The sequence below is a fragment of the Panthera pardus genome, unplaced genomic scaffold (genome assembly GCF_024362965.1).
Source record: "Panthera pardus isolate Hobbes unplaced genomic scaffold, ASM2436296v1 HiC_scaffold_25, whole genome shotgun sequence".
Taxonomy (NCBI): domain Eukaryota; kingdom Metazoa; phylum Chordata; class Mammalia; order Carnivora; family Felidae; genus Panthera; species Panthera pardus.
The window spans coordinates 44,996,858-45,021,882 of record NW_026526821.1 but is presented as its reverse complement, the minus strand read 5'-3'; the positions used below and the strand labels follow the sequence as shown (position 1 = coordinate 45,021,882).

General features: G+C 39.3%; 1 protein-coding gene across 3 annotated transcripts in view; it reads right to left on the bottom strand.

The window, feature by feature from the left end:
* Positions 1-25,025, bottom strand: part of CFAP61 (cilia and flagella associated protein 61) — a 279,904-nt gene that overhangs the window by 217,411 nt on the left and 37,468 nt on the right. For all 3 annotated transcript variants that reach the window (XM_019462387.2, XM_019462391.2, XM_053890470.1), the window contains exon 8: positions 7,140-7,299. In XM_019462387.2, the coding sequence (XP_019317932.2) occupies positions 7,140-7,299 (160 nt within the window). The remainder of the gene's footprint in view (positions 1-7,139; positions 7,300-25,025) is intronic.

The window sequence follows — 25,025 nt, the reverse complement described above, 5'->3', positions numbered from 1 at the left end:
CAGCAACAGATTTTGTTAAGTACAGTTGACCCTTGAACAACAGGGGTTTGAATCACATGGGTCTATGTATACGTGGTTCATATATATATATATATATATATATATATATATATCATACTGCACAGTGCTTATAAATATATTTTCTCTTCCTTACATTTATTTATTTATTTTAATGTTTATTTATTTTTGAAAGAGAGAAAGACAATTGTAGTGTAAGCAGGGAAGGGGCAGAGAGAGAGGGAGACACAGAATCTGAAGCAGGCTCTAGGCTCTGAGTTGACAGCACAGAGTCTGATGCGGGGCTTGAACTCACGAACTGCGAGATCTGATATGAGCCAAAGTAGGACACTCAAATGATTGAGCCACCTGGTGCCCCTCTTCCTTACGATTTTAATACTTTGTTTTCTCCTGCTTACTTTATTGTAAGAATGTGGTATATAATACACACAACATACAAACTATGTGTTTATTGACTGTTTATGTGATTGGAAAGGCTTCTGGTCAACAGTAAGGTATTATGGCTACATTTCTGGAGAATCAAAAGTTTTCCCTGGAGGAGCAGACAAGAGCCCCTAACCACCATGTCATTCAAGGGTCAGCTGTAATCAAAAGGCTAGCCAAGCAAGACTTTTAAGTCAGTGTTCCTGACAATAAAACTGGGCTTCAAGTTTGGATCATCTTCTTCCTGGTGTGTTACCAGTCCAGGGGCTCCACCTTAAGAACACCTGTAAGAGTATATGCTGTCAACCTTGGAGATAATCACATGAGCTGGGCATAAGTCTGCTATTATATATCTGTATTATCAACATCTCTATCAAAGCATCAGAACTCACATGGTTAACTGTAGAAAACCAAAGTTGGTAAGAGTGTCTAAAGCTTTGAAAAAATGTAATTTTGTTACCTTCATATATCAAACACATATTAAGTGGTTACAAAAAGACAAAAGTCAGTTGTGATAAATATGAATTGGTATATCAAGCTTTGTATGAGCATCAAGTAGAACAGACTTTGCTGCCATTATCTGCATTATTGCCATAGCTTATAGTCTTGGCCAGGGACTTGGCCTTATAGACTTGGCTCCAGGGAACTATTAACATAGGACCCTAAGTGTTATGGCTGAATTGTGTCCCCACAAATTTCATATACTGAAGTATTCACCCCCAGTACCTCAGAATGTGACTATATTTGAAGATAGTGTCTTTAAAGAGATAGTTAAAGTAAAATGAGGTCCTATAGGTGGGCCCTAATCCAACATGACTGGAGTCCTTATAAGAAAATTGGGACACAAACAGGGACAAAGGGATGAACATGTAGAGACATGGGGAAAAGACACAGCATCTACAAGCCAAGGAGACAGGTCATAGAAGAAACTAACCTTGCCTACGTCTTGATCTTGGTTGGACTTCTAGTTTCCAGAACTGTGAGAAAATTAATTTCTAATGTTTAAGATCCCCAGTCTATGGTACTTTGTTAGGACAGCCCCAGCAAACTAATACAGTCCTAGTGGGTCACTAAATAACTACAGAATGTATTGGGTGTTTAAATACTGTTCTGAAATATATAATGCAAATATTTTGGCAGGAATACTGCTATGCTGTAAACATAAGTGTTTCATCCATTTTTGGAATCCATGTTAAAAGAAAAATAAAGTAAAATAGAAGGCAACCCAAGCATATGAAATAGAACATTAGGAAGACAAGCTAAAAAGCTATTTGATACACCATGAAGATTTGATTTAGCCATTGTTTCTTAGCTTTGGCACTGGAAACTGGTTTCAGGTATTTCCTCCTCCTATAGAGAGAATCTCAGGTAAGTCTAATGAAAAGAAATTTAAATAAGACATAAAGAAACAGGGATGCCTGAGTGGTACAGTCAGCTAAGTGTTCAATTCTTGATCTCGGCTCAGGTCATGATCTCATGGTTTGTGAGTTCAAGCCCAGCATCAGGCTGTGCACTGATGACCCAGAGCCTGCTTGGGATTCTGTATCCCCTTCTCTCTGCCCTTCCCCCACTTGTGTGCACACGTGCATGCTCTCTCTCAAAATAAATAAATTAATTAAAAAATATTTTTTAAAAGACATAAAGAAACATTTCCTAACATTTCCTAAATATTTTTAAAACATTTAAAAGGTGAGGTGCCTGGGTGGCTTAGTCAGCTAAGCATCTGACTCTTGATCTCAGAGTCATGAGTTCAAGCTCAGCACTGAGCTCTATGCTAGGCATGGAGCCTACTTAATAGCAACAACAAAAAACTTAAGACAACATTGCTATGTTTTATATGCAGATGTTATGAAAATCATATTTTGAAGGACCTTTTAAATATAAAGTAGGCAACACTCTTGCTGGGTGGTTTGGTTACAAGGAGCTACACAGATTATTCTTTTGAAAGGCCACAAATCTGCTATATACAACTAAGTTTCTCCCTGCCAAGAGCATATCAGTTCCACAGAGATTTGGTCCAGTGGGCCCTGGGTGCATAATGAGATTCACAGATCTGAACCTCGCAAGGGTTCTTTCATTTTTTTTCAAAATTTCATTTTTGAAAAGCAATCTATACACCCAAGGTGGAGCTCAAACTTAACAACACTGAGATCAAGAGTCACATGCTCTTCCACTTGAGCCAGCCGGGCGTCTCTCATAAGGGTTCTTTCAAAACAGAGACTCCTGCTCCCCAGGTCACACCAGCCTACATGACAAACAAAAGTTTGGCCTTCTGCTTATTTATTTATTTTTTTTAAATTTTAACTAGTAAATGTGGCAATGCCAATACAGCTGTGGAAATGCAGGCTGTGCCCTATTTTGCTTTATGCGTCACCAAGAAGACTGCCACCTCAATTATGATCCAAAGTTTTTACTGTAACGATGCAGTGAATAAAAGACACAGCTTGATTTTCAAATGCTGGGCAGGGCCAGTGGTGGGGCCAACTGGAAAATAATATTGTTTTGAGCCATTTTATTGTTACTGAAAGAAAATACATGTAAGCTATCAGGCATATACAATGTCCTAATGCATGTTCACTAAGCTTTCAGAGATTCTTATTAGCATTTGGGGGGAATCTTAAATTTCATTTAGTACAGTTTCTCACACAAGAAGAAAACCTTTTTGTAAACACCTATGACTGTTTCTTTATGAATTCGTCCAATATTGGGGGAGCTTGCTACTCCTAAACTACGATTTTCAGTAAACAAACAAACTTTTACTAGAGTTTCCTCATATTGGGAGAAAATCTGCATCCTTAGACTTTGTTCCTATGGTCCCAGTTTAGTCCCAAGGTTTAGTACATAAAAACCAAAATTTACAAGTACATGTAATAGGTTATGCAAGCAAAATGAGCAGCTGAGAAATGGACACATATACAAGCTATTCAAGTAAAATGCAAATTGAATGTGCATGGTTAAACTTTTCAGAACCAACAGAAACTTGTGATACTGCTGAAGTAAGGACTGGGAAGCTGATTATAATGTATGTAAGCCTCTAAACAGGGAGGGCCACTATACTAACTTAAGAATGTTGAGACTTGACATTAATCTGCTGAGAAGGGTTGAGGTTGGTGTGATACTGCAAGTTTCACAGCTGGTGGGGAAAGAGTAGACCTTGGGTCAAGGATTTGAGAACAAGTGCTTTATTTGGGGAGGTGATGACAGGAAGCACCAGTAGGGTGGTAAGGAAGAGAGAAAGGGAAGAAAAGGCAGTTAGTAAACACATGTCATTACACAGATTACCACTGTGGAATGCTGGAACTGAATCCCATGGAACAACTCTGGGAAACAGTATAAAACTAACGTCTCAGAGTTATCCCACCTGAGAAATGAGAGAACTGGGGTATTTATACCCCGACTCCTGGCAGTTGTATAAAAATAAATGTTTCCACAGCTGGTGGGAAAAGACTAGACAAGCAGCGTCCTGGTGTGGACTCCCTCAGATGCAGACCTTGAGTCAAGGATTCCAGTATAATTATTTACTTGGAAGTTGAATGAGAAAAGAGGTACAGGGGGTAGGGATGTAAGACAGGGAAGCAGAAGCTGCTCCAGGAGTGCTAATTTCCTGGCACTTCCAGCCTGCCTCTTGCATGGGGCAGAGTGGCCTCCGACAGTTCTGGCAAATCCTACAGACACACAGGTGAAGACTGCAGCACATGGAAGTTGTCCAGAGCATAATCACACACACATGCACGCACACACACACACACACACACACCCCTGAGGTAAATGGATGGGCCACTGAGAACTCATTAAAGTGATAACTCATTACATAATGTGTTAAAGTGAAGAAAACTGATCATGTATCCAGTGTCGTAGACACACCATTGGAGTTTACAGTCCAAGCCATCCAAGATAAAAAGACACCTTGCCAAGGAGAGTGCGCTAGGGCTGGGTTCTGGGTCCATCTGCCCCGATGAGCTTTACAACCTTGCATGAGCTTGGACAGGTATAAAAAGGAAACATTGTCACCCGTCCTAGTCTCCTATGTCAAGTTATGGGGATAAAATGAGATAATATATTTGACAATCCTTTGAAAAGTAAAAAGTACTAAACAAAATACAACATATAAGGCACAATGATGTGTGCTCATTTGAAACAAGAATTTTAGTTCATATTTTAGAGAAATTATATTTCTTTTAACTTGAGACTTTCATCAGAGAAACAATGAACAGTATAGATCATAGCACATTTAGAATTTTCTCTGGAGTCTCATTCTTTGTTGTTGTTGAAGGATGATGGCAGCAAAATGTGTTGATGACTCTTTTCTTACATATAATAAGCTGCTGATGATTTGTGAATCCATCCCTGAGTTATTTGGAAGCCTATAATAATGCTCCCTGATGACAATTTCATAATCATCTTTGTATCAGTGAACATAAAGCTGGATTTTCAAAAATAAACAAGGTGCAGAAGATAACAAGAGAAGTTTTCCTATTTCTTTTAGATAAATAAATTTAAGTAAAAATATTAAAGGTGGTAGAGAGGAGTAGGACTTCCTTTAGCTTCCATCTCTCTGTGGGCTTTATGGTGTATGTTTTAAAGTCCAGGGTTTGGGGCACCTGGGTGGCTCAGTCGGTTAAGCGTCTGACTTCAGCAGAGGTCATGATCTTGCGGTTTGTGGGGTCAAACCCTGCATCCAGCTCTGTGCTGACAGCTCAGACCCTGGAGTCTGCTTTAGATTCTGTGTCTCCCTCTCTCTCTGCCCCTCCCCCACTCACGCTTTTTGTCTCTCTCTCTCTCTCTCTCTCTCTCTCTCTCTGTCAAAAATAAATAAATATTTAAAAAAATAAAGTCTGGGGTTCAGCCTAAATTTTAAATTCTGTTCTCCCCATAAAGTTTCTAAAATAAGAATTTTTCATTCATTCTATGTATAGAATATCGGTAGCCTCAGGGCTATTCAGGAAAACACTGGAAAGGACTTTATCTTTTTAACTTGTTTTTTATAACAATAATAGTCACAGGCATACATAAAAACAACAAATTTTTTTGAGGATTTACTCTGCTTGGCACTGAGCTAAGCACATAATGTAGATTCTAACATTTAATCCTCCCAACAACTTTTTAGGTTAGATACTATTTATATCTACATTTTATAAATGAAAAAATCGAGCTATAAAGCCTATTTAATGCTGCCTTTGAGAAGAATTTATGCACTTGAAAGTGAAAGACAACTTATGGTTCAGCATTGTCTCATGCAGCAAAGTTCATCAGAACACTCCAGTATCTCTTTGCTGAGAAGCACAGGCAAGCCAGCCTTCACTATTAAAAAATAATGGCCTCAAATCTTTCTTTTGGGAAGAGTGTTGTTGTCAGTACAAAGAGGAAACACCTCTCCATCTGTGGCTCTGTAAGTTCTCTGTAATGAGTGTGAACATTCAGATAAGCTCCATACATCCATGTGCTTGGTTTCCCATCAAGGGCAAAAGATCAGCCAGAGAGACAACTGCCATTGTTGTACACTGACAAGTCCTTTGCCACCACCCAGTGTGTTCTTCTTCTTATTTTTAAACAATCTTAGTATCATCTTTCAGACATGACAAAGCAGAGCAATTCAAAATGCCCTGATTTTAATCTTGGAAGACTCAAGTAGGTGAAAGTCCAGTTGCAAAGAAATAACTATCACTAACAATGATGGTCAACATTTACTGAGCAGAGTCTGCTCAAGACAGAGTAAAGCCCTTGACATGAGTAATCTCAGTGAAACTTCACAACTCACCTATGTGGCAAGTATTAATATTATTCCTATTTTACAAAGGAAGAAACCCAGGCTTAGAGAAATGAATTAACATACTCTGCATCTATCTGATTTAAGAATGGAAACACTTTACCTGCAAAGATACCCAAAGATGCAGCAAGACCTCATCAAAATACCAAAGTCTGAGATTATTTAACTTTACTTTGTGAAGAACTTGATACAACAATATTTTAAAATCATTTTAAATCATATGGCTCGGGGCGCCCAAGTGGCCCAGTCGGTTAAGCGTCTGACTTTGGCTCATGTCATGATCTCGCAATCCGTGAGTTCGAGCCCCACGCCGGGCTCTGTGCTGATAGCTCAGAGCCTGGAGCCTGCTTCAGATTCTGTGTCTCTCTCTCTGCCCCTCCCCCACTCATGCTCTGTTTCTCTCTGTCTCAAAAATAAATAAACGTTAAAAAAATTAAATCATATGGCTAGAAATAATTTAAGCAAGTTAAAAATGACTACTTGCAATAGACCCATAATATATAATAGTTTGTCAAAGACACAAACACAAAAGCACTGATGGGTGGGATTAAAACTTAAAAGCATATGGAACTTCTCAAGTTATTGACTTGAAAAAAACATTATATTTTGTGTGTGTGTGTGTGTGTGTGTGTGTGTGTGTGTGTGTGTGTGTAAAATGCTGAAATACTACCAATTATTTCACAACGAACATTCTGAATTTAGGGAACCTTAAGCTATAGGGCCATCATGTCAAACTATACCTGTGCACTTCCGACCATCTGTGCTCACAGATATGTGCACTGGATTTCATTAACCATGGGAACCATACCTTAAAGGGGACTGGAAAAGGAGATATCAAAGAAGCCATCTAGTCCCATCACTCATCAAAAGGCACAGTTGTGTAGAAGGCATGGATTTAATTCCTGACCTGTTACTGTGATAGCCACTGTACCTTCACTTCCTTTAGTGCTTAGCTCTGGAGGTGGTTGCAGAACATCATCAGGATGTGGAACGCAGAGTCCATGGAAGGGCCCCAAGTCAAAGCACTCATGCAGAAGCTGCATGTTCACTCTTGAGCACACACTCATGAACCCGACAGCTACACCTTCCACCTGAAACATCCAAAACATCTCATTACTCTATCAGACTGCAAATGAATTCTCATCATGAAACTGCCATGAGCCCACAGCACATCGGGACAGTTGGTAACTTGGCAGGCACTTTGAAATATTTAAGGAAGTGAGAAGTATCTTTCTTTAGAAGCTCTAGTGTCTAGAACAATGCATGGCCCCCACAACGTGCTCCAAAAAAACATCCAATGAATGACCACTGTGGACAATCGTAGAATGGATACGTAACTTCAGGAAGTTGCTAGAGTTCTTGAGGGAAAGAACATGTACCCTCTTTGCCTAGGGAGTGCCCCCAACCTGCCCCATATCCTTTTTATTATGCCACTGCAAGCCCAGCCTTCCTGTCCATTTTCTTCCCCTCCACAATGCACAGTCTTGGTAAGATTAGCCATTGTTCCAGTGTCCATCCAATTGACCCTTGATTTAGAGATGTTCATGGTCACCTACTCTTTATCAGACTGGAACTTTGATTTTCTTGAATTTATTCATTTATTTGGCTCGATGGTCTCATGGGGAGGAGACTCAAGGCCAGAGGTTTGGTGGGGATGTTTAAGTGAGGTAAACTTGCAACACTGGTTCACCGTGTGGGTCTGATTTGCAAATACATCACCTCCTAGCATCCTAACAGATAACTAGTTCTTAACCTTGGTCTCATGATTTTAGGCCTCTGATAAGGAGTATACAGATGGGAAGATAAGTGTGACAATGTGATATAACAAGAAATACATATTTGGTCTTCATCCCTGGTTCCTGGTACAAAGCCCCTAAAACACTTGTAATTTCCTGAGAGAAGGGTCTTTTGTTTTTCCTAATAAGCTCCTTTCAGTAATACCTGTTTATGCTAATGAGGTGACTCCTGGAGACCAGGAGCTGATTGTCAGAAAAAACAAGTATGTGACTGATTAGAGGGTTGGAACTTTCAGCCCCACCCTCTGACCTCTGGAGAGGGGAGAGTGGCTCCAGATTGAGTTCAGTCACCAATGGCCAATGGTATATATAATCAATCATTAAGGGAACCACCATAAAAACCCCTACACAGTGGGAATCAGGAGTTTCTGGGCTGGTGAACACATAGAAGTGCTGGGAGTTGACATGCTCAGAGATGACATAGAAACTCAGGGCTCTTTCCCCTGCACCTTGCTGTATGCGTCTCTTCCATCTGGCTGTTCCTGAGCTGTATCCTTTATAACAAACTGGAAATAGTAAGTAAAGTCTTTCCCTGAGTTCTTTGAGCCATTCTAGCAAATTACTGACCCCAAGGAAGGGGGTGTGGGAACCCCTAATTAATAGCCAGACAGTTAGAAGTCCAGGTGACACCCCGGGACTTGTGACTGGCATCTGAAGTGGAGGCAGTCTTGCGGGCCTGAGACCTTACCCCGTGAGGTCCACACCAACTCCACATAATGTCAGAATTGAATTATAGGACACCCACTCAGTATCTAGGGAGATGAAAAATTGGTTGATGTAAGCAAAACCCTACATATTTGGTATTCGAAGTGTTATGAGTCGAGAAAACAAGTTATCTCCTTTTTACAAAATTTTTTAAAATGTTTATTCATTTTTTGAGAGAGAGACAGCACGAGTAGGGGAGGGGCAGAGAGAGAGGGAGACACGGAATCCAAAGCAGGCTCCAGGCTCTGAGTTGTCAGCACAGAGCCCAATACAGGGCTCAAACCCACAAACTAACTGCGAGATCATGACCTGAGCAGAAGTCAGCCCCTTAACCGACTGAGCCACCCAGGTGCCCTGAGAAAACAAGTTATCTCCTAATGAGTAATTAGCTGATCTGCACCTATTATTGGTACAGATACAAATTAAAGAAATTTAATTCTATCACAGTCTGCATTCAGATATATGACTGAAATTCTTTACGAGGTCCCTTTGATAATTCTGAATGTCATACTTCCCTGCAAGAAAAGCATTTAAAATTTTAAAAGAAAACAAGAGAGAATGCATAGTTCTTTAGTTAACTAATCCTTCTATGATAATTATTGTGTTATATATATATGTATATATATATATATATATATATACATATATATATATACACATACACATACACACACATACATAAACATATATATATATCAAATTGCCATGTTTTACGTCTTAAACTTATACAATGTTATGTATCAATTATATCTCAATAAAATTAGAAAAAAGAGAAAACTAAATTGTACATAAATAACTCCTCCTATTAACTATTACGTGGGTTTTAAGCAAATTCTGGCTGACTGATGAGACTGACAGGTCTTGTAGAAACCAGCATTATTAGGTCCTACCCTTCAAGCACTTAGGCTGTATTTCTTGAGACAACCATTCCAGGCAGGAAGCAGAAGAACTCATCATAGGCATTCCCTAGTCCCAAGAATGTAGCATCTTCCCATAAATGTCAGAGAAAATGGTTAATATTTTAACCTACTGAAGCACAAAAGTAAGCTACAACAATGCTCAGTCTTCTACATGACGCACAGAAAAAATTAGGCATTAAACTATTTGTTCTCAAATGTGTCTTCTAGTTGAAAGTCATTTGTTTTCAAACATGTGTTTGAAAAATAAATGTGACTGCCTTTGTTTTCTCCTTAATGCTGAAATACAAGAGAAATTCTTAAAAATTAATTTTTCCATGCATACTCCTTTCTTTAGAGCTGCCCCCCCCCCACAATGATACTAGCTGTACAAGGCTGGATTTACACAGCTGTCTTATAAAGCCATCGACACTTTAATAAAAGTCCAAAATAAACATTTTAATTTTTTTCCCAAATAACAAGTGATTGTTTGTCTTGTTTGCACTCATGAACAAAGGCTGCGTAGCCACAGTTGTCTGGCTTCTCTGTAATTTTAGGCCCAAGACTCAGCAGACGCTGATTAACCAATCCATCTACCATATGTGCAGAAAGAGACGGCCAGCCTCACTCTCGGCAGGGAAAATTGGCATCCATCTTGGTTCACATGGAGATGTCCTTCTAATCTACAGCCACGCTGGCGCAACGAAACTTCGATGGCCTAAAATACCTTTTGCTGGCTTCACGGCGAGCTGCATGTGCATGATAAGAATGTATTATTTATAAGACTGCTGTTAGTAATGAGCTATTACACTAATGGCTCATTGTGTTTGGAATTTGATTTCAAATGGCATGGATCACACATTCTGATGAAAATGAGAAAAAACATGTTTTGCCATTAGGAACAAAGATGTAACGTTCTCCAATTCTACAACCTGTTATACTCCCATCATTCATCCCGGGTTGTGACAATTCACAAAAGTTCACAATTATGAACCACGACCGAGCAAGGACATATTGTGGAAATGTCTGCTCTTTCCTTTGAGTTTCTTTCAAATAACTAGTCAGATTTGATAAACACCATTCTCAAATATGAATTTGTGGGAGTATTCAAATGCATCTTTGTGAGTGTGTGTTTTCTGGAAAAATAGATTCAGCAAACTTTCTTTACTTGAACCATGAAAAGCCATTGATTATTGACTGCTGTCAATCCTCCAGGTGACAGAGGTTACTTTCCACCACAAAGGTGTCTTCGATTATCTCATATGAAGGGAGAAAAACTGAAAGTTTTGTTTATTGTTTTTGTTTTTCCTGTGAGGATATACACAATGATACATGAAGCTCTGACTTCTAGAAACTCCAATGTGCAGTGGCCTTCTCTTCACAAGCAAGTCCATTAGAGACATGTGTGCACTGTACCATTCATGCTTGCTTCTAAAAAGCCCTATGGTCACTCATCCCTTTTGGGTGACAGTACTTCAGAGGGAGGGTGCCCTTACTGTGACCACTGCCAGCTTTGATCTCCTCTGCCTGATGCCAACGGCAGGGCTGAGCTGGCAGGCTCTGCCCACCTGCAGGTCAGTGGCGCCTACTCGGACCACTGCTGTCCATGCTGTGGATGATGCCAAAACAGACGTTCTGCCCATCTGTCTCTAGGAGCCGCCCTTGGCCTCCAACCACCCTTCCCTGAAATCTCAGTTTGGAGTAAACACCAGATGTCAAGGTAAGCCAGGATAAAGTTATGAAAGGCAACTTGCAGCAAAGTGAACTCAAAACTCCTCGAAAGTAGCTATCAAGCCAAAGAAAGCTGCACAGTTAAAAACCTTTAGTCCAGAGTTTCCTACATGGCACAACCATAGCTCCCAGGTATTCTATGCACATGGCCTGTAACCACCATGGGCTGGTGTGGAAAGGGACAGACTTGATGCACTCTGTTCTGTTAACTCTAGTCAATTGTAGTCACACACAAGCATGCTGTGCTGCTCGTAAATTCTCAATTAGCAACCGGGGGCAAAAGCCCCAATTTATCATTTGCCAATCTCTGTGGTGCAAATATTCCCATGGTGGCCAATTTTTAAAATGTTTTCTCTCTTCCTTCCTTCCTTCCTTCCTTCCTTCCTTCCTTCCCTCCCTCTTTCCTTCCTTCCTTCCTTCCTTCCTTCCTTCCTTCCTTCCTTCCTCTCTCTCTCTTTCTTTTGAGAGGGGGAGAGAGAGAGAGACGGGGAGGGGCAGAGAGAGAGAATCCCAAGCAGGCTCCACACTATCATTGTAGAGCCTGATGTGGAGCTCGAATTCTCAACTGTGAGATCACGACCTAAGCTGAAATCAAGAGCTGGATGCTTAACCAACTGAGCCACCCAGGCACCGTCCCCCCCCCCCAACCCCCGCCTCCATTGTGGCCAATTTTAAGCCACCAATGTGATGTCACTGAACAGGAAGTTGGGAAAAGATGCTCAGTAGCCACTATTATATAGTATTTCTACCAGAGAGACCCTAGACATAAGTAATCTCAAGACCAAATACAATAAAATAATTAGGAAGTGGTGAGTGTTGAGTAGTTATTAACTTTGTTTTTTAGTGTAACTTATTACATTGAAATTTTATATTATTTAATTTTTAATAATGCCTGTGTTTAACAACCAATTTAAAAAAATTTCTTGAAGATTTAACACTTGGCTCTTGTAAGCCAGAATGAACTAGTTCCCATATACCACTGCCTGCAGGGCCAGCAGAAGGAAGTCCAGGTGGTTGGGAGAAGGGTCCAGGAAGCAGGTGGGCAGGGAGTAACAGCACTAATCTTGAACTCAGAAAAGCTTAAGACACCAGATATGGCTCAGTAGAGACTAGGGATGTGCTCCCAGATCCTAGGCTGGCTTCCTCCTTGTGAGAGTCCTGCTTCTGCCCTTCCATTTAAAGATCGAGGTCCATGGTCTAATCTCCACAGAACATGAAGTGTCTGATGTCTGATATAATATGGCCTCTCAGAAACTGGGCTGGACTCCATTTGCCTCTTTAGAGACACCAAAGGATCCTTGCAGGGTTGGGACTGCAGTTTTCAGCCTGAAACTTTGCTCTGATGTTTACACGCACTGCAAATGTGTGACATGTGACTAGAGAGGGAAAGAATGTGGGGGTAGTTGCTGCAGCTGCTCTTCACAAGCCCTTACACAAATCAACAAGAGCCAAAGTATGGAAAGAGCCCAAATGTCCATCAACTGATGAATGGATGAAGAAGATGTGGTTTATATATACAGTGGAATACTACTTGGCGATGAGAAAGAATGAAATCTGGCCATTTGCAGCAACATGGATGGAGCTGGAGAGTGCTATGCTAAGTGAAATAAGTCAGGCAGAGAAAGACAGATACCATATGCTTTCACTCATATGTGGATCTTGAGAAGCTTAACAGAAGACCATAGGGGAAGGGAAGGGGGAAAAAATAGTTTCAAACAGAGAGGGAGACAAATCATAAGAGACTCTTAAATACAGAGAACAAACTAAGGGTTGACAGGGAGGTGCGGGGTGGGTGATGGACATGGAGGAGGGCACTTGTTGGGATGAGCACTGGTGTTGCATGTAAGTGATGAATCATGGGAATCTACTCCCGAGGCCAAGAGCACACTGTATACACTGTATCTTAGCTAACTTGACAATAAATTATATTAAAAACAACAACAACAACAACAACAACAACAACAAAACAAATTATTTGGGTTGAAACTGGCACCTTAAAACCAAAGAATTAAAAGCCTTCTCCAGAGTGATGTCACCATCACAGTGGCATAAGGATGTCCATCATTTTTGTCCCCAAGCTCAATAGCAAACACTTGGCATCCATCCATGAACAAAAGGGCCTTTGAGGGAGCTCTGGGATCCAGCACCATACCCCAGGGACCTGGAAGAGTCTTGCCCACTGTTCATGAGGAAATAGGCAGACACACCTCGGTGTTCACTGTGAACCCTGTAAACTGCAAACTGGCTCCAGCCCATCTTGGCCATGGTCCAGAAGCCCTTGGAGAATAGGGACTTAGACAATCACTTACAGAGGAGAGAGTCTTTGTAAAAGTACAATTTCCAGAGAAGTTCCAGGACTCCACTGAAGCAAAAAAGTATGAGTTTGGATGTGCCGGAGTGAAAAAGAGGAACAGTTTGACCTTACCCATGTCACCCATCCCCCAATGAGGCACAGCTTAGGGGCATTAAAGATCTTCCTTGGCCCATGGTTTATCCAATGAGAAAAAGGGAGTAAGTGTGAGTAAGCACCCAGCCTCCCCAGCTGTGTGGGATGCTTCCAAAGGGGCTCATTTCTCTTTCACCTCATCCAGAGTACTTAATCGGGAGCTCCATGACTGGGGTGGGTTGGGGGGCAGAAAGAGGCTGGGGAGAGCAGCAAATAGTACTCTTGGAGGGCAATAAAGAGACACGGTTCCTAACTGCACTGTGAATTCCATCAAGAAGCCTGCCCACAAACTTCTGGGAATACCCTTCCCGCAAAACCCCTCAACTGGCTCACAAGCACTCCCAGCTCCCCTTGTGCCTCACCCACATGTCATCCCACCCCATGGCCAGTTCCTGTGCATGCTCCTGACAGCACCATGAGCAGACATTAGCAGATGGCTGGTGAGGACCACAGAAAAGCAGTCATATCTGTGGCCAGAGAGAGATGACAAACTTGAGCTGCTACCTTTGGCAAAGTAAAAGAAAGACTGTCAGCACTCAAGCCTGGTACTTTGCAAGATCCAGAGAATGCATACAAACTTAAGAAATGTGCCACAAAAGGGAGCAAGATGGGTGGAGCAGATGTATCCATAGAAGATCTAAGAACCCCTCAGGATCTCTAGCAGGGCTGACAGAGGTATGTCTCCTCTGAAGAAAGCAAACACTGGAGGAGGTAACCACTACTTCAAATGTGAAAACAGTAATGCAAAACTCCAAGAAACATGAGGAAATCAAGAAAGTGACATCACCAAAGGATCACAATAATTTTCCTGAACCAAACTCAAAGACATGGAGGTCTCTAACTTACCAGATAAAGAATTCAAAATAGCTGTTTTAAGGAAACTCAAAGAGCAGCAAAAAAGGAAGAAAACAAAACACAAAAAGAGAATTCAATGAAGTCAGGAAAATGATACACAAACAAAATAAGAAGTTTAACAAAGAGACAGAAATCATAGAAAAGAACCAAACAAACTCTAGAGCTGGAGAATGAAACAAAGAAAAGAACAATATGCAACAGAGATCATCAGCACCAGACTTGGCGAAGGAGAGGAAAGAACCCATGAGATTGAAGACAGGATCTCTGAAATTATCAGTTCAGAGAAAAACAAAGAAAAAAGAATGAAGGAAAAAAGGAAAGCCTATATAATCTGTAGGATATCATTAAAGGGACCAATTGGCAAATCACTTCAGTTCTAGAAGGAGAAAGAGGGAGAGGGGACAGAAAGATTTTTTAAGAAGTGATGGCTGAAAACATGCCAAATTTGAGTAAAGATTTGGATATCCAAAATAAACCTCTCAAAAATCAAAGACAAAGATGTAGCAAGAGATAAAAAGCTTATAACTTACAAGGAAACCTCCCTAAAGCTACCAGAGGACTTCTTAGCAGAAGCCTTACAGCCAGGGGAGAGGGAGATGATATATTAAAAGTGCTGAAAGAAAAAAAAACTGCCAACCAGAATACTTTACCTTCAAAGCTGTCCTTCAGAAATGAAGGCTAAAAGGAGACTTATTCAGATGGACAAAACACGAGGGAGTTCACCACTAGACCTGCTTTATAACAATACTGAAAGGAGTTCTTCAAAGCTGAAACGAACACGAATTAGTTGCATGAAACCATATGGAAATAAACAACACACTGGTAAAAGTAAGTATGTTGTCATATTCAGAATACTCATACTGTAATATAGTGGAATGTGAACCATTTAACTCCAGTAAAAAGGTTAAAGGAGAAAGTATTAAAACTAACTATAGCTCTAATAATTTATTAACGAATATACAATATACACACATACAGCTGGCAAACAGACACATGAAAAGATGTCCAACCTCACTAGTCATCAGGGAACAGCAAATCAAAACCACAGTGAACTATCACTTTATGCCTGTCAGAATGGCTAGAATCAAAAAGACAAGTAAAAATAGGGGGACAAAACACAAGAGGCTCATAAATATGGAGAACAAACTGAGGGTTACTGGAGGGGTTGCAGGAGGGGGGATGGGCTAAATGGATAAGGGGCACTAAGGAATCTATTCCTGAAATCATCGTTGCACCATATGCTAATTTGGATGTAAATTTAAAAAAATAAAAAAAGAAGAAATAACAAGTGTTGGTGAGGATGTGGAGAAAAAGGAGCCCTCGTGCACTGTTGACTGAAGTGCAGATTGGTACAGCCACCAAGGAAAACAGTATGGAGGTTCCTCAAAAAATGAAAAACAGAAATACCATATGATCCAGTAATTCCACTACTGGGCATTTACCCAAAGAAAATGAAAACACTAATTCAAAAAGATGTACGCATCACTACGTTTATTACAGCATTATTTATAACAGCCAAGGTATGGAAGCAACCTGAGTGTCCATCAATAGACAAATGGATAAAGAATATATGGTATATATATATACAATGGAATATTACTCTGCCATAAAAAAGAATGAGATCTTGCCATTTGTGACATGGATGAAACTAGAGATTATATTATGCTAAGTGAAATAAGTCAGACAGACAAAGATAAATACTGTACAATTTCACTTAAATGTGGAATCTAAAAAACAAGATAAATGAATAAACAAACAAAAAGCAAAAACAGACCCATAAATACAGACAACAAACTGAGGGTTGCCAGAGTGGGGGTAATGAACAAAATGGGTGAAGGGGAGTGGGAGGTACAGGCTTCCAGTTATGGAATGATTTAGACATAGGGATAAAAGGTACAGCCAGGGAATATATAGTCAATGGTATTATGATAGCATAGTATGGTGACAGATGATAACTATACTTGCTGTCACCATAGCATAACATACAGACTTGTCCAATCATTATGTTGCACACCTGAAACTAATGAAACATGTGTCAACTATACTTCAATTAAAAAAAATGAGTACACAATGTAAAAAGAGGTAAGCTGTGATATCAAAAACATAAAGTGGGGGAGTTAAAGGGTAAAGTGTTACATATGATCAAAGTTAAGTTGTTAATAATGTAAAATATACTGCTAGAGCCAGGAGGCATTTTAGGTAAGTCTCATGGTAACCACAAAGCAAAAACCTATGGTAGATTCACAAAAGACAAACAAAAGGGAATCTAAGTATATCACTACAAAAATTCATCAACTTATAAAGGAAGACAGCAAGAGAGAAAGAAAGGAACAAGGATACTACAAAAAAAAAAAAAAAGCCAGAAAATAATCAAGAAGATGCATCAGTAAGTCCTTAAGCTATCAATAATTACTCGAAATATAAATGAATTGTAGTCTCCAATCAAAAGACATAAAGTGGTTGAATGAATAAGAAAGACTCAACTACATGCTGCCTAAAAGAGACTCACTTCAGCTTTAAGAAAACATACAGGCTCAAAGTGAAAAGAAGGAAAAAGATATTCCATGCAAGTGGAAACCAAGAGAGACCAGGGGTAGCTATACTTACACCAGACAAAAAGACTTTATGCCAAAAAAGAGTAACAAGAGACCAAGAAGGTCATTATATAAATGATAAAGGGGTTAATTTATCAAGAAGATATAACAATCATACATATATAAAAATTCAACATCAGACCACCTAAACATATTATGCGAATACTAAAAGATAAGAAGGGGAAAATAGGTGACAATAATAACAGTAGGGGACTTCAACACCCCCACTTTCAAAAATGGATGGAACATCCGGACAGAAAATCTACAAGGAAATGTTGGACTTAAACAATACTTTAGCCCAATGGACCTAACAGACATGCACAGAACATGCCATCCAACAGCAGCAGACTATACATTCTTCTCCAGCACACATAGAACATTCTCCAGGATTGATTATCATAAGTTAGTTCACAAAACAAGTCTTAGCACATTTAAGAAGACTGAAATCACACCAAGTATCTTTTCTGACCACATGTTATAAAACTAAAAGTCCATAGCATTTTGGACAATTCACAAATAAGTAGAAATTAAAAAACAAAATGAAACATTCCTGAACAACCGTGCAGTTGTTCCAAAGAAGAAGTTAAAAAGGAAATAAAAAATATCTTCAAACAAACAAAAATGGAAAGACAATATACCAAAACCTATCGGATGTTGAAAAAGCCATTCTAGGAGGTAGCTTTATAGCAATAAATGGCTATATCAAGAAAAAAAGATTGCAAATAAACAATTAAATTTATACCTCAAGAAACTTGGAAAAGGAGATCAAATTAAGTCCAAAGTTAGTAGAAGGTAGGAAATACAAATATCAGAGCAGAAATAAATGAAATAGGCTAGAAAAACAGTAGAAAATTTCAATGAAACTAACAGTTGATTTTTGAAAAGTTAAACAAAATTGACAAACCTTCAGCTAGACTAAGAAAAAAAAAGAGGACTCAAAGTCAGAAATGAGGGCACGTAGGTGGCTCAGTTGGTTAAGTGTCCTACTCTTGATTTCAGCTCAGCTCATGATCTCACAGTTCATGGGTTTGAGCCCCACATCAGACTCTGCACTGACAGTGTGGATCCTGCTTGGGATTCTCTCTTTCTCTCCCTCTCTCCCTGCCCCCTTTCCACCTGTGTGCACATGTGCACTCTCTCTCTATAAATAAATAAATAAATAAATAAATAAATAAACAAACAAACAAACAAACATTAAAGAAAACAGAAATGAAACAGGAGACATTACAACTGGTAACAAAGAAATACAAAGGATCATAAGGATTACTATGAACAATTGTGTGGCAACAAATTGGACAACCTAGAATAAATGGATAAATTCTTAGAAACATACAACTTACCTAGACTGAATCATGAAGAAATAGAAAATATGAACAGACCAATAACAAGAGATTGAATCAGCAATCAAAAACCTCCTGACAAAGAAAAGCCCCAGACCAAATGGTTTCACTGGTAAATTCTACCAAATATTTAAAGAAGAATTGACACTGATCCTTCTCAAACTTTTCCAAAAAATTAAGATGAGGGAATACTCCCAAACTCATTTTATGAACCAAGCATTACCCTTATACCATAGCCAGGTAAGGACATTACAAGAAAAGAAAACTATAGACCAATATCCCTGATGGATACAGATACGAAATTCTCAACAAAATATTAGCAAACTGGACTCAACAGCACATTAAAAGGAACATACACCATGATCAAGCAGGACTTACTCCTGTGAGGCAAGGATGGTTCAACATACACAAATCAGTAATTGTGATAAACCACACTAATAGAAAAATAAAAATCATATGATCATCTCAATAGATGCAGAGAAAGCATCTGACAAAATATCACATCCCTTCATGATAAGAATGCTCAAAAAATAGAATACAGTAGAAAAATGTTTCAATTAAATAAAGGCCATTTATGACAAGCCCATAACTAATATCATACTCAACAGTGAATGGTTAAAAGCTTTTCCTTGAAGATCAGGCACAGGACAAGGGTGCCACTCCTATTCAACATAAAACTGGAAGTCCTTGCCAGAGAAATCAAGCAAGAAAAATAAATAAAAGGCATGTAAATTAGAAAGGAAGTAGTAAAACCGTCTGTTTGAAAATGATATGATCTTATATAGAGAAAATCCTAAAGACTCCACCAAAAAAACCGTTAGAACTGATAAACAAATGCAGGAAAGTTGCAGGATACAAAACCTATGTACAGAAATCAGTTGCATTTCTATACACTAACAATAATATACCTGAAAAAGAAACAAAGAAAATAAACCCATTTGCAATAGTATTAGAATTAATGTTGTTAAAATGTCCATACTACCCAAAGCCATCTCTAGATTCAGTGCAATCCCTATCAAAATTCCAATGGCACTTTTCACAGAAATAGAACAAACAGTCCGAAAATGTATATTGAACCACAAAAGACACCAAGTAGCCAGAGCAATCCTGAGAAAGAAGAACAAAGCTGGAGGCATCACACTTTCTGATTTCAAATCATATTACAAAGCTGTAATAATCAAACAGTATAATACCAGGATAAAAACAGACACAAAAGCAAGTGGAACAGAATCAAGAGCCCAGAAATAAACACTTGCATATACAGGCAACTAATATTAAATAAGGGAGCCAAGAGTACTCAATGCAGAAATGATTGTCTCTTCGACAAACACTGTTGGGAAAACTGGTATCTACATGCCGAAGAGTGAAATTGGACCCCTATCTCAGACCACTCCCAATGTATCAAATACTTAAACACAACACCTGAAACTGTATAACTCCTAGAAGAAAACATAGGGAAGAAGCTCCTTGACACTGTTCTTGGCAATAATTTTTTGGATATGACATCAAAATCACTAATAAAAAATATTAATAAGCAATAAAAACAAAAATTAGTAAGAAAGACTACACCAAACTAAAAAAGCTTATGCACAGCAAAAGGAACAATCAACACAATAAAAAGGTGATCTATACAATGGGAGAAAGTATTTTAAATCATATACTGGAATATCAGATAAGGGGTTAATATCCAAAATACATAAAGAACTCATACAACTCAACAGGGGGAAAATGACCCAATTTAAAAATGGACAGAGAACCTAAATAGACATTTATTCCAAAGAATACATACAAATGGCCAACAGGTACATGAAAAGAGGCTCAACCTCACTAATCATCAGGAGATGAAAGTCAAAACCACAATGAGATACCCCTTACACCTATTAGGAAGGCTATCATCAAAAAGACAAGAGATAGCAGGTGTTGGCAAGAATGTGGAGAAAAAGTAACCCTCCTGGACCACCTGGATGGCTCAGTAGGTAGAGTATGTGACTTGATCTCAAGGTTTGTGAGCTCAAGCCCTATGTTGGGTGCAGAGGTCACTTAAAAACAAAATCTTTAAAAAAAAAATGTAATCCCCATGCACTGTTGGTGGTAATGTAAACTGCTACAGCCAGAATGGAAAACAGTGTGCAGGTTTCTCAAAAAAGTAAAAATAGAACTGCCATATGACCTAGCAATCCCACTTTTGGGGGTATACCCAAAAGAAACAAAAACAGGATCTTGAACAGATATCTGCACTCCCATGTTCATTGTAGCATTATTCCCAATAGCCAAAATATGGAAACAACTTAAGTTTCCTTCAACAGATGAATGAATTTTAAAATGTGGTATATATGCATACAATGGAATATTATTCGGCCACAAGAAAGTAGGAAACCCTGCCATTTGCAAGAACATGGGTGGACCGTGAAGGTATTATGCTAAGCCAAGTCAGAGAAAGGCAATATATTACACGATATCACTTAATATGGAATCTAGGGGCGCCTGGGTGGCTTGGTCGGTTAAGCGTCCGACTTCAGCTCAGGTCATGTTCTCATGGTCCGTGAGTTCGAGCCCCGCGTCGGGCTCTGTGCGGACAGTTCAGAGCCTGGAGCCTGTTTCAGATTCTGTGTCTCCCTCTCTCTCTGCCCCTCCCCTGTTCATGCTCTGTCTCTCTCTGTCTCAAAAATAAATAAACGTTAAAAAAAAAATGGAATCTAAAAAAGGAGAACACATAAAAACGGCAGAACTGTGGTTACCAGGGGTTAGGTGGTAAGTGAAATGGAAAGAAGTCAGTCAAAGGGCACAAAATTTCCAGTTATAAGATAAATAAGTTCTAGGGATCTAATGGACAGCAGGATGATTATAATTAACAATATTGTATTATATACTTGAAAGTTGCTAAAAGAGTGGATCTTAAACATTTTCACCACAAGAAAGTACTGGTAATTATGTGACAATAAGGGGGTGTTAGCTAATGCTATGGTGGCAACTGTTTTGCAGTATATAAGTGTATCAACTCGACATGGTGTACATCTTTTTTTTTTTTAATGTTTATTTATTTTTGAGAGAGAGAGGTCACACACACATGCCACGGAGGGGCAGAGAGAGTGGGGCAGGAGGGTAGGGGGGACGGAAGATCCAAAGTGGGCTCTGTGCTGACAGCAGAGAGCCTGATATGGGGTTCTAATTCATGAACTGTGAGATCATGACCTGAGCTAAAGTCGGATGCTTAACTGACTAAGCCACCCAGGTGCCCAAAAATGGTGTACATCTTAAACTTACACAGTGGTATATGTCAATTATATCTCAATAAAGCTGGAACAAATAAATAAAAACCTCCAAAAAACAAATCCCTGACTAAACTGGGTTTGTCCATTTTGGTCATTCTAAGACCTGACTGGGGTCTGCGTGAATCATTACTTCTCAGTAGTTTGTTCTCATCATGTAAAGATGTAGTTTTCAAAATGGTGCTGCTGTGCCCAAATATTCCCTGACTCTTCCTTTTTCCATTAGCCTGAAGCTATAGGTTGAATGAAAATATACAAAAGCAAGTCCTTAAAGGAAAATGCAAAAAACTAAAGATGGAAAAAAAAAAAAACAAAAACCTTTTCAATGGGGAAGAAATAAATATTAGGGACTACTACCTCAGAATCTAACTTTAGGGCCAGTTCTCACCTTAAGAAACTAATGCCTTTATCTCTCGAAGGTCATCCTGTTTTCCATCATGTAGATAAATGTTTCACCACCTTGACTGCACACTGGAACCACATGGGGAGCTTTTTAGAAAGACCCCAAAAGATTGGTCTACTTCGTCTAAGTACATGGTAGCATCAGGATTTTTAATTGAGATATAATTCACCTACCATAAAAGTAAACCTTAAATCAGTATATATATTTGGTGGCTTTTAGTATATTCACAAATGTGCACACCTTCACCCACTAATTCCAAAATATTTTCATCTCCTGCACCCCTGCAAAAAACTCCATACCCTTTATTAGTTATTCCCCATCTACCTCTTTCTCCAGCCACTAATCTAGTTTCTGTCTCTAGGGACTTGCTTATTCTAGGCTTTCATATAAATGGAATCATATAATAGTGCTCTTTGATGTCTGGCTGCTTTTACCTAGTGTAATGTTTTCAAGGTTCAAACATGTTATAGCATGCATCAGTACTTCATTCCCTTTGATTTCCTAATAATATTCCATTGTATGGCTATACCACCTTTTGTCTGTTTATTCATTCATCAACAAGCAAATGGACATTTGGGTTGTTTCCACTTTTTTGGTTATTATGCATAATGCTGCTATGAATGTTTATGTACATGTTTTTGTGTGGACATGTATTTTCAGTTCTAGGAGTGGAACTGCTGGGTCAAATGGTAATTCTATGTTTAACTTTTTGAGAAAACGCCAGATTATTTTCCAAAGTGGCTACACCATTTTATAATGCCACCAGCAATGTATGAGATGGCACCTTCTCCACATCCTCACCAACGCTTGTTATTGTCCTTCTCTTTTATTATAACCATCCCAGCAAGTGTGAAATGGTATCTCATTGTGGTTTTGATTTGTAGTTTCCTAATGACTAATGAGTGTCATTTCATGAGCTTATTGGCCATTTGTATATCTTTGTTGGAGAAATGGCTATTCAAATCCTTTGCCCACATTTTATTTGGATTATTTGTCTCTTTATTGCCATATGAGTTCTTTATATATTCTGGATATAAGTTTATTGTCATGTGAACAGTCTAAAAGCATCCCCATCAGGATCACCTGATTCTGATCAGGTGATTTTCATACAAACTGAGCTTGAGAACTACTGATGCAGAAACAAGCCTCCAACAGATCATGTTATCAGAATAAAAGAATTTTTGATTCCAAGTTTTCCAAGAAAAGTAATATTCTTTAAATAGCTCTTAAGTTTTGTCAAATAGAGAAATTAATGTATGAAGAATCCCTGAACAATCATCCTAGAAGTAAAACTGCTAAATTCCCACCTTCGAATGCTTTTCCATAAACTGGCCACTTGAAAAAAAAGCTAATTTGTGGTCATCTTTGCCTGAAACTTGGGATTCTATGAATGAAATATTCAGTTATAGAGCTGGACATGCAAGGGTTTTATCCATGTCTGCTAATTACGATATGCAAAAGAGAACACAAAAACTCATTCAGACTAAGATTATCTTGTTGTCAAAAGCAATCTTCAATCCAAGCTTACATAAACCACGTTTACAGGCCTTTACAAAAATTGTCCTCTAGATTTCTCATGCGATACAAAGGGAACATTTTAGCTCACATTTGAATTGCTTTCTTTTCTTGATTCCTAAAACTAGCAACAAAAGCCTGACCTTGTGAGATCCCTGTACACAAGTCAATAATAAGACATTTGCAGGGGAGCTCCATTCCTTTAAAACAGACTTCTCAAACATGGTCCCTAAACCGGCAGCATCAATATCACCCATGAACTACTGAGATGTACACATTCCCAGGCCCATCCCAAATCTACTAGATCATGTTGAGCATGAGTCCCAGTAATCTGTGTTCTAATCACCCCAAGAGTTATTTCAATGCATGCTCAAGCTTGAGTACTTACTTCTTTAGAATACTTTCCTCACATTTCTCATACACACATAAAGCGGCTGCCATTGGTTAAGACCCTATCCTTCCTAAAGCTGAACAGTCACCACACACTCCCTAATTACCCTGAGGCACTCAGAGTCCCAATTTTGTTGTGTCAATTTCTCCATAGCACAGAGCAGACCCCATGAATATCCCAATTTCAGCACTTTCAGCTCCTAAGAATGTCCAAAGCTTCAGATGGAGTGGCATGAGGTAGAAAGCTATCACAATATTTTTGGCTTTAGGAAGGCCTAAATGTTTCAATATTTTTCAGGAAGGCCTATTTTCAACAGGCTCGCACCAACATGAAGGCCTAAAGATACCTCAATACACTTAATGTTTCGCTATCAGAACTAGGATTTAAATCCTAATTATCAAATCTTGTGGGTGCAGATTCAGAGAAGAAAGCCACAACTAGCTAAATTTCTGTAAGGGCGGAGTGTCCCTCCACGAATGCCTCCAGCGTCAGGGCAAGGATGAGGGACAATCTCACAAGGTGCAGGGTTGCTCACGGCAGCTGCCCCAGGCACCAGGTCAGCCTGCTCTCCACTTTGAGCTGAGATGTGCTAAAGCTAGCTAGCTTGCCAGCTCTCTTCTGTGTCTCTTCTCCTCACTTCTGTTGGGTGTAGACTTCAGGTCTACAGCTGGCAAACCACAGGGGGTGGGTTCCATCTTCCTTTACTCCCATTCCTACCTCCCATCTCAGTAAAGCCTTCCAGGATGGATGCTATGGAATTAGGACATTTGTGGAGCATGTTCTGAATCAGTGGTCACCACTGACGTGCTCACAGGGCCAGGCTGGTACAATGGTGGGCTCGAGGACACCTGCGTTGTCTACAGCAGCTGCTCCAAA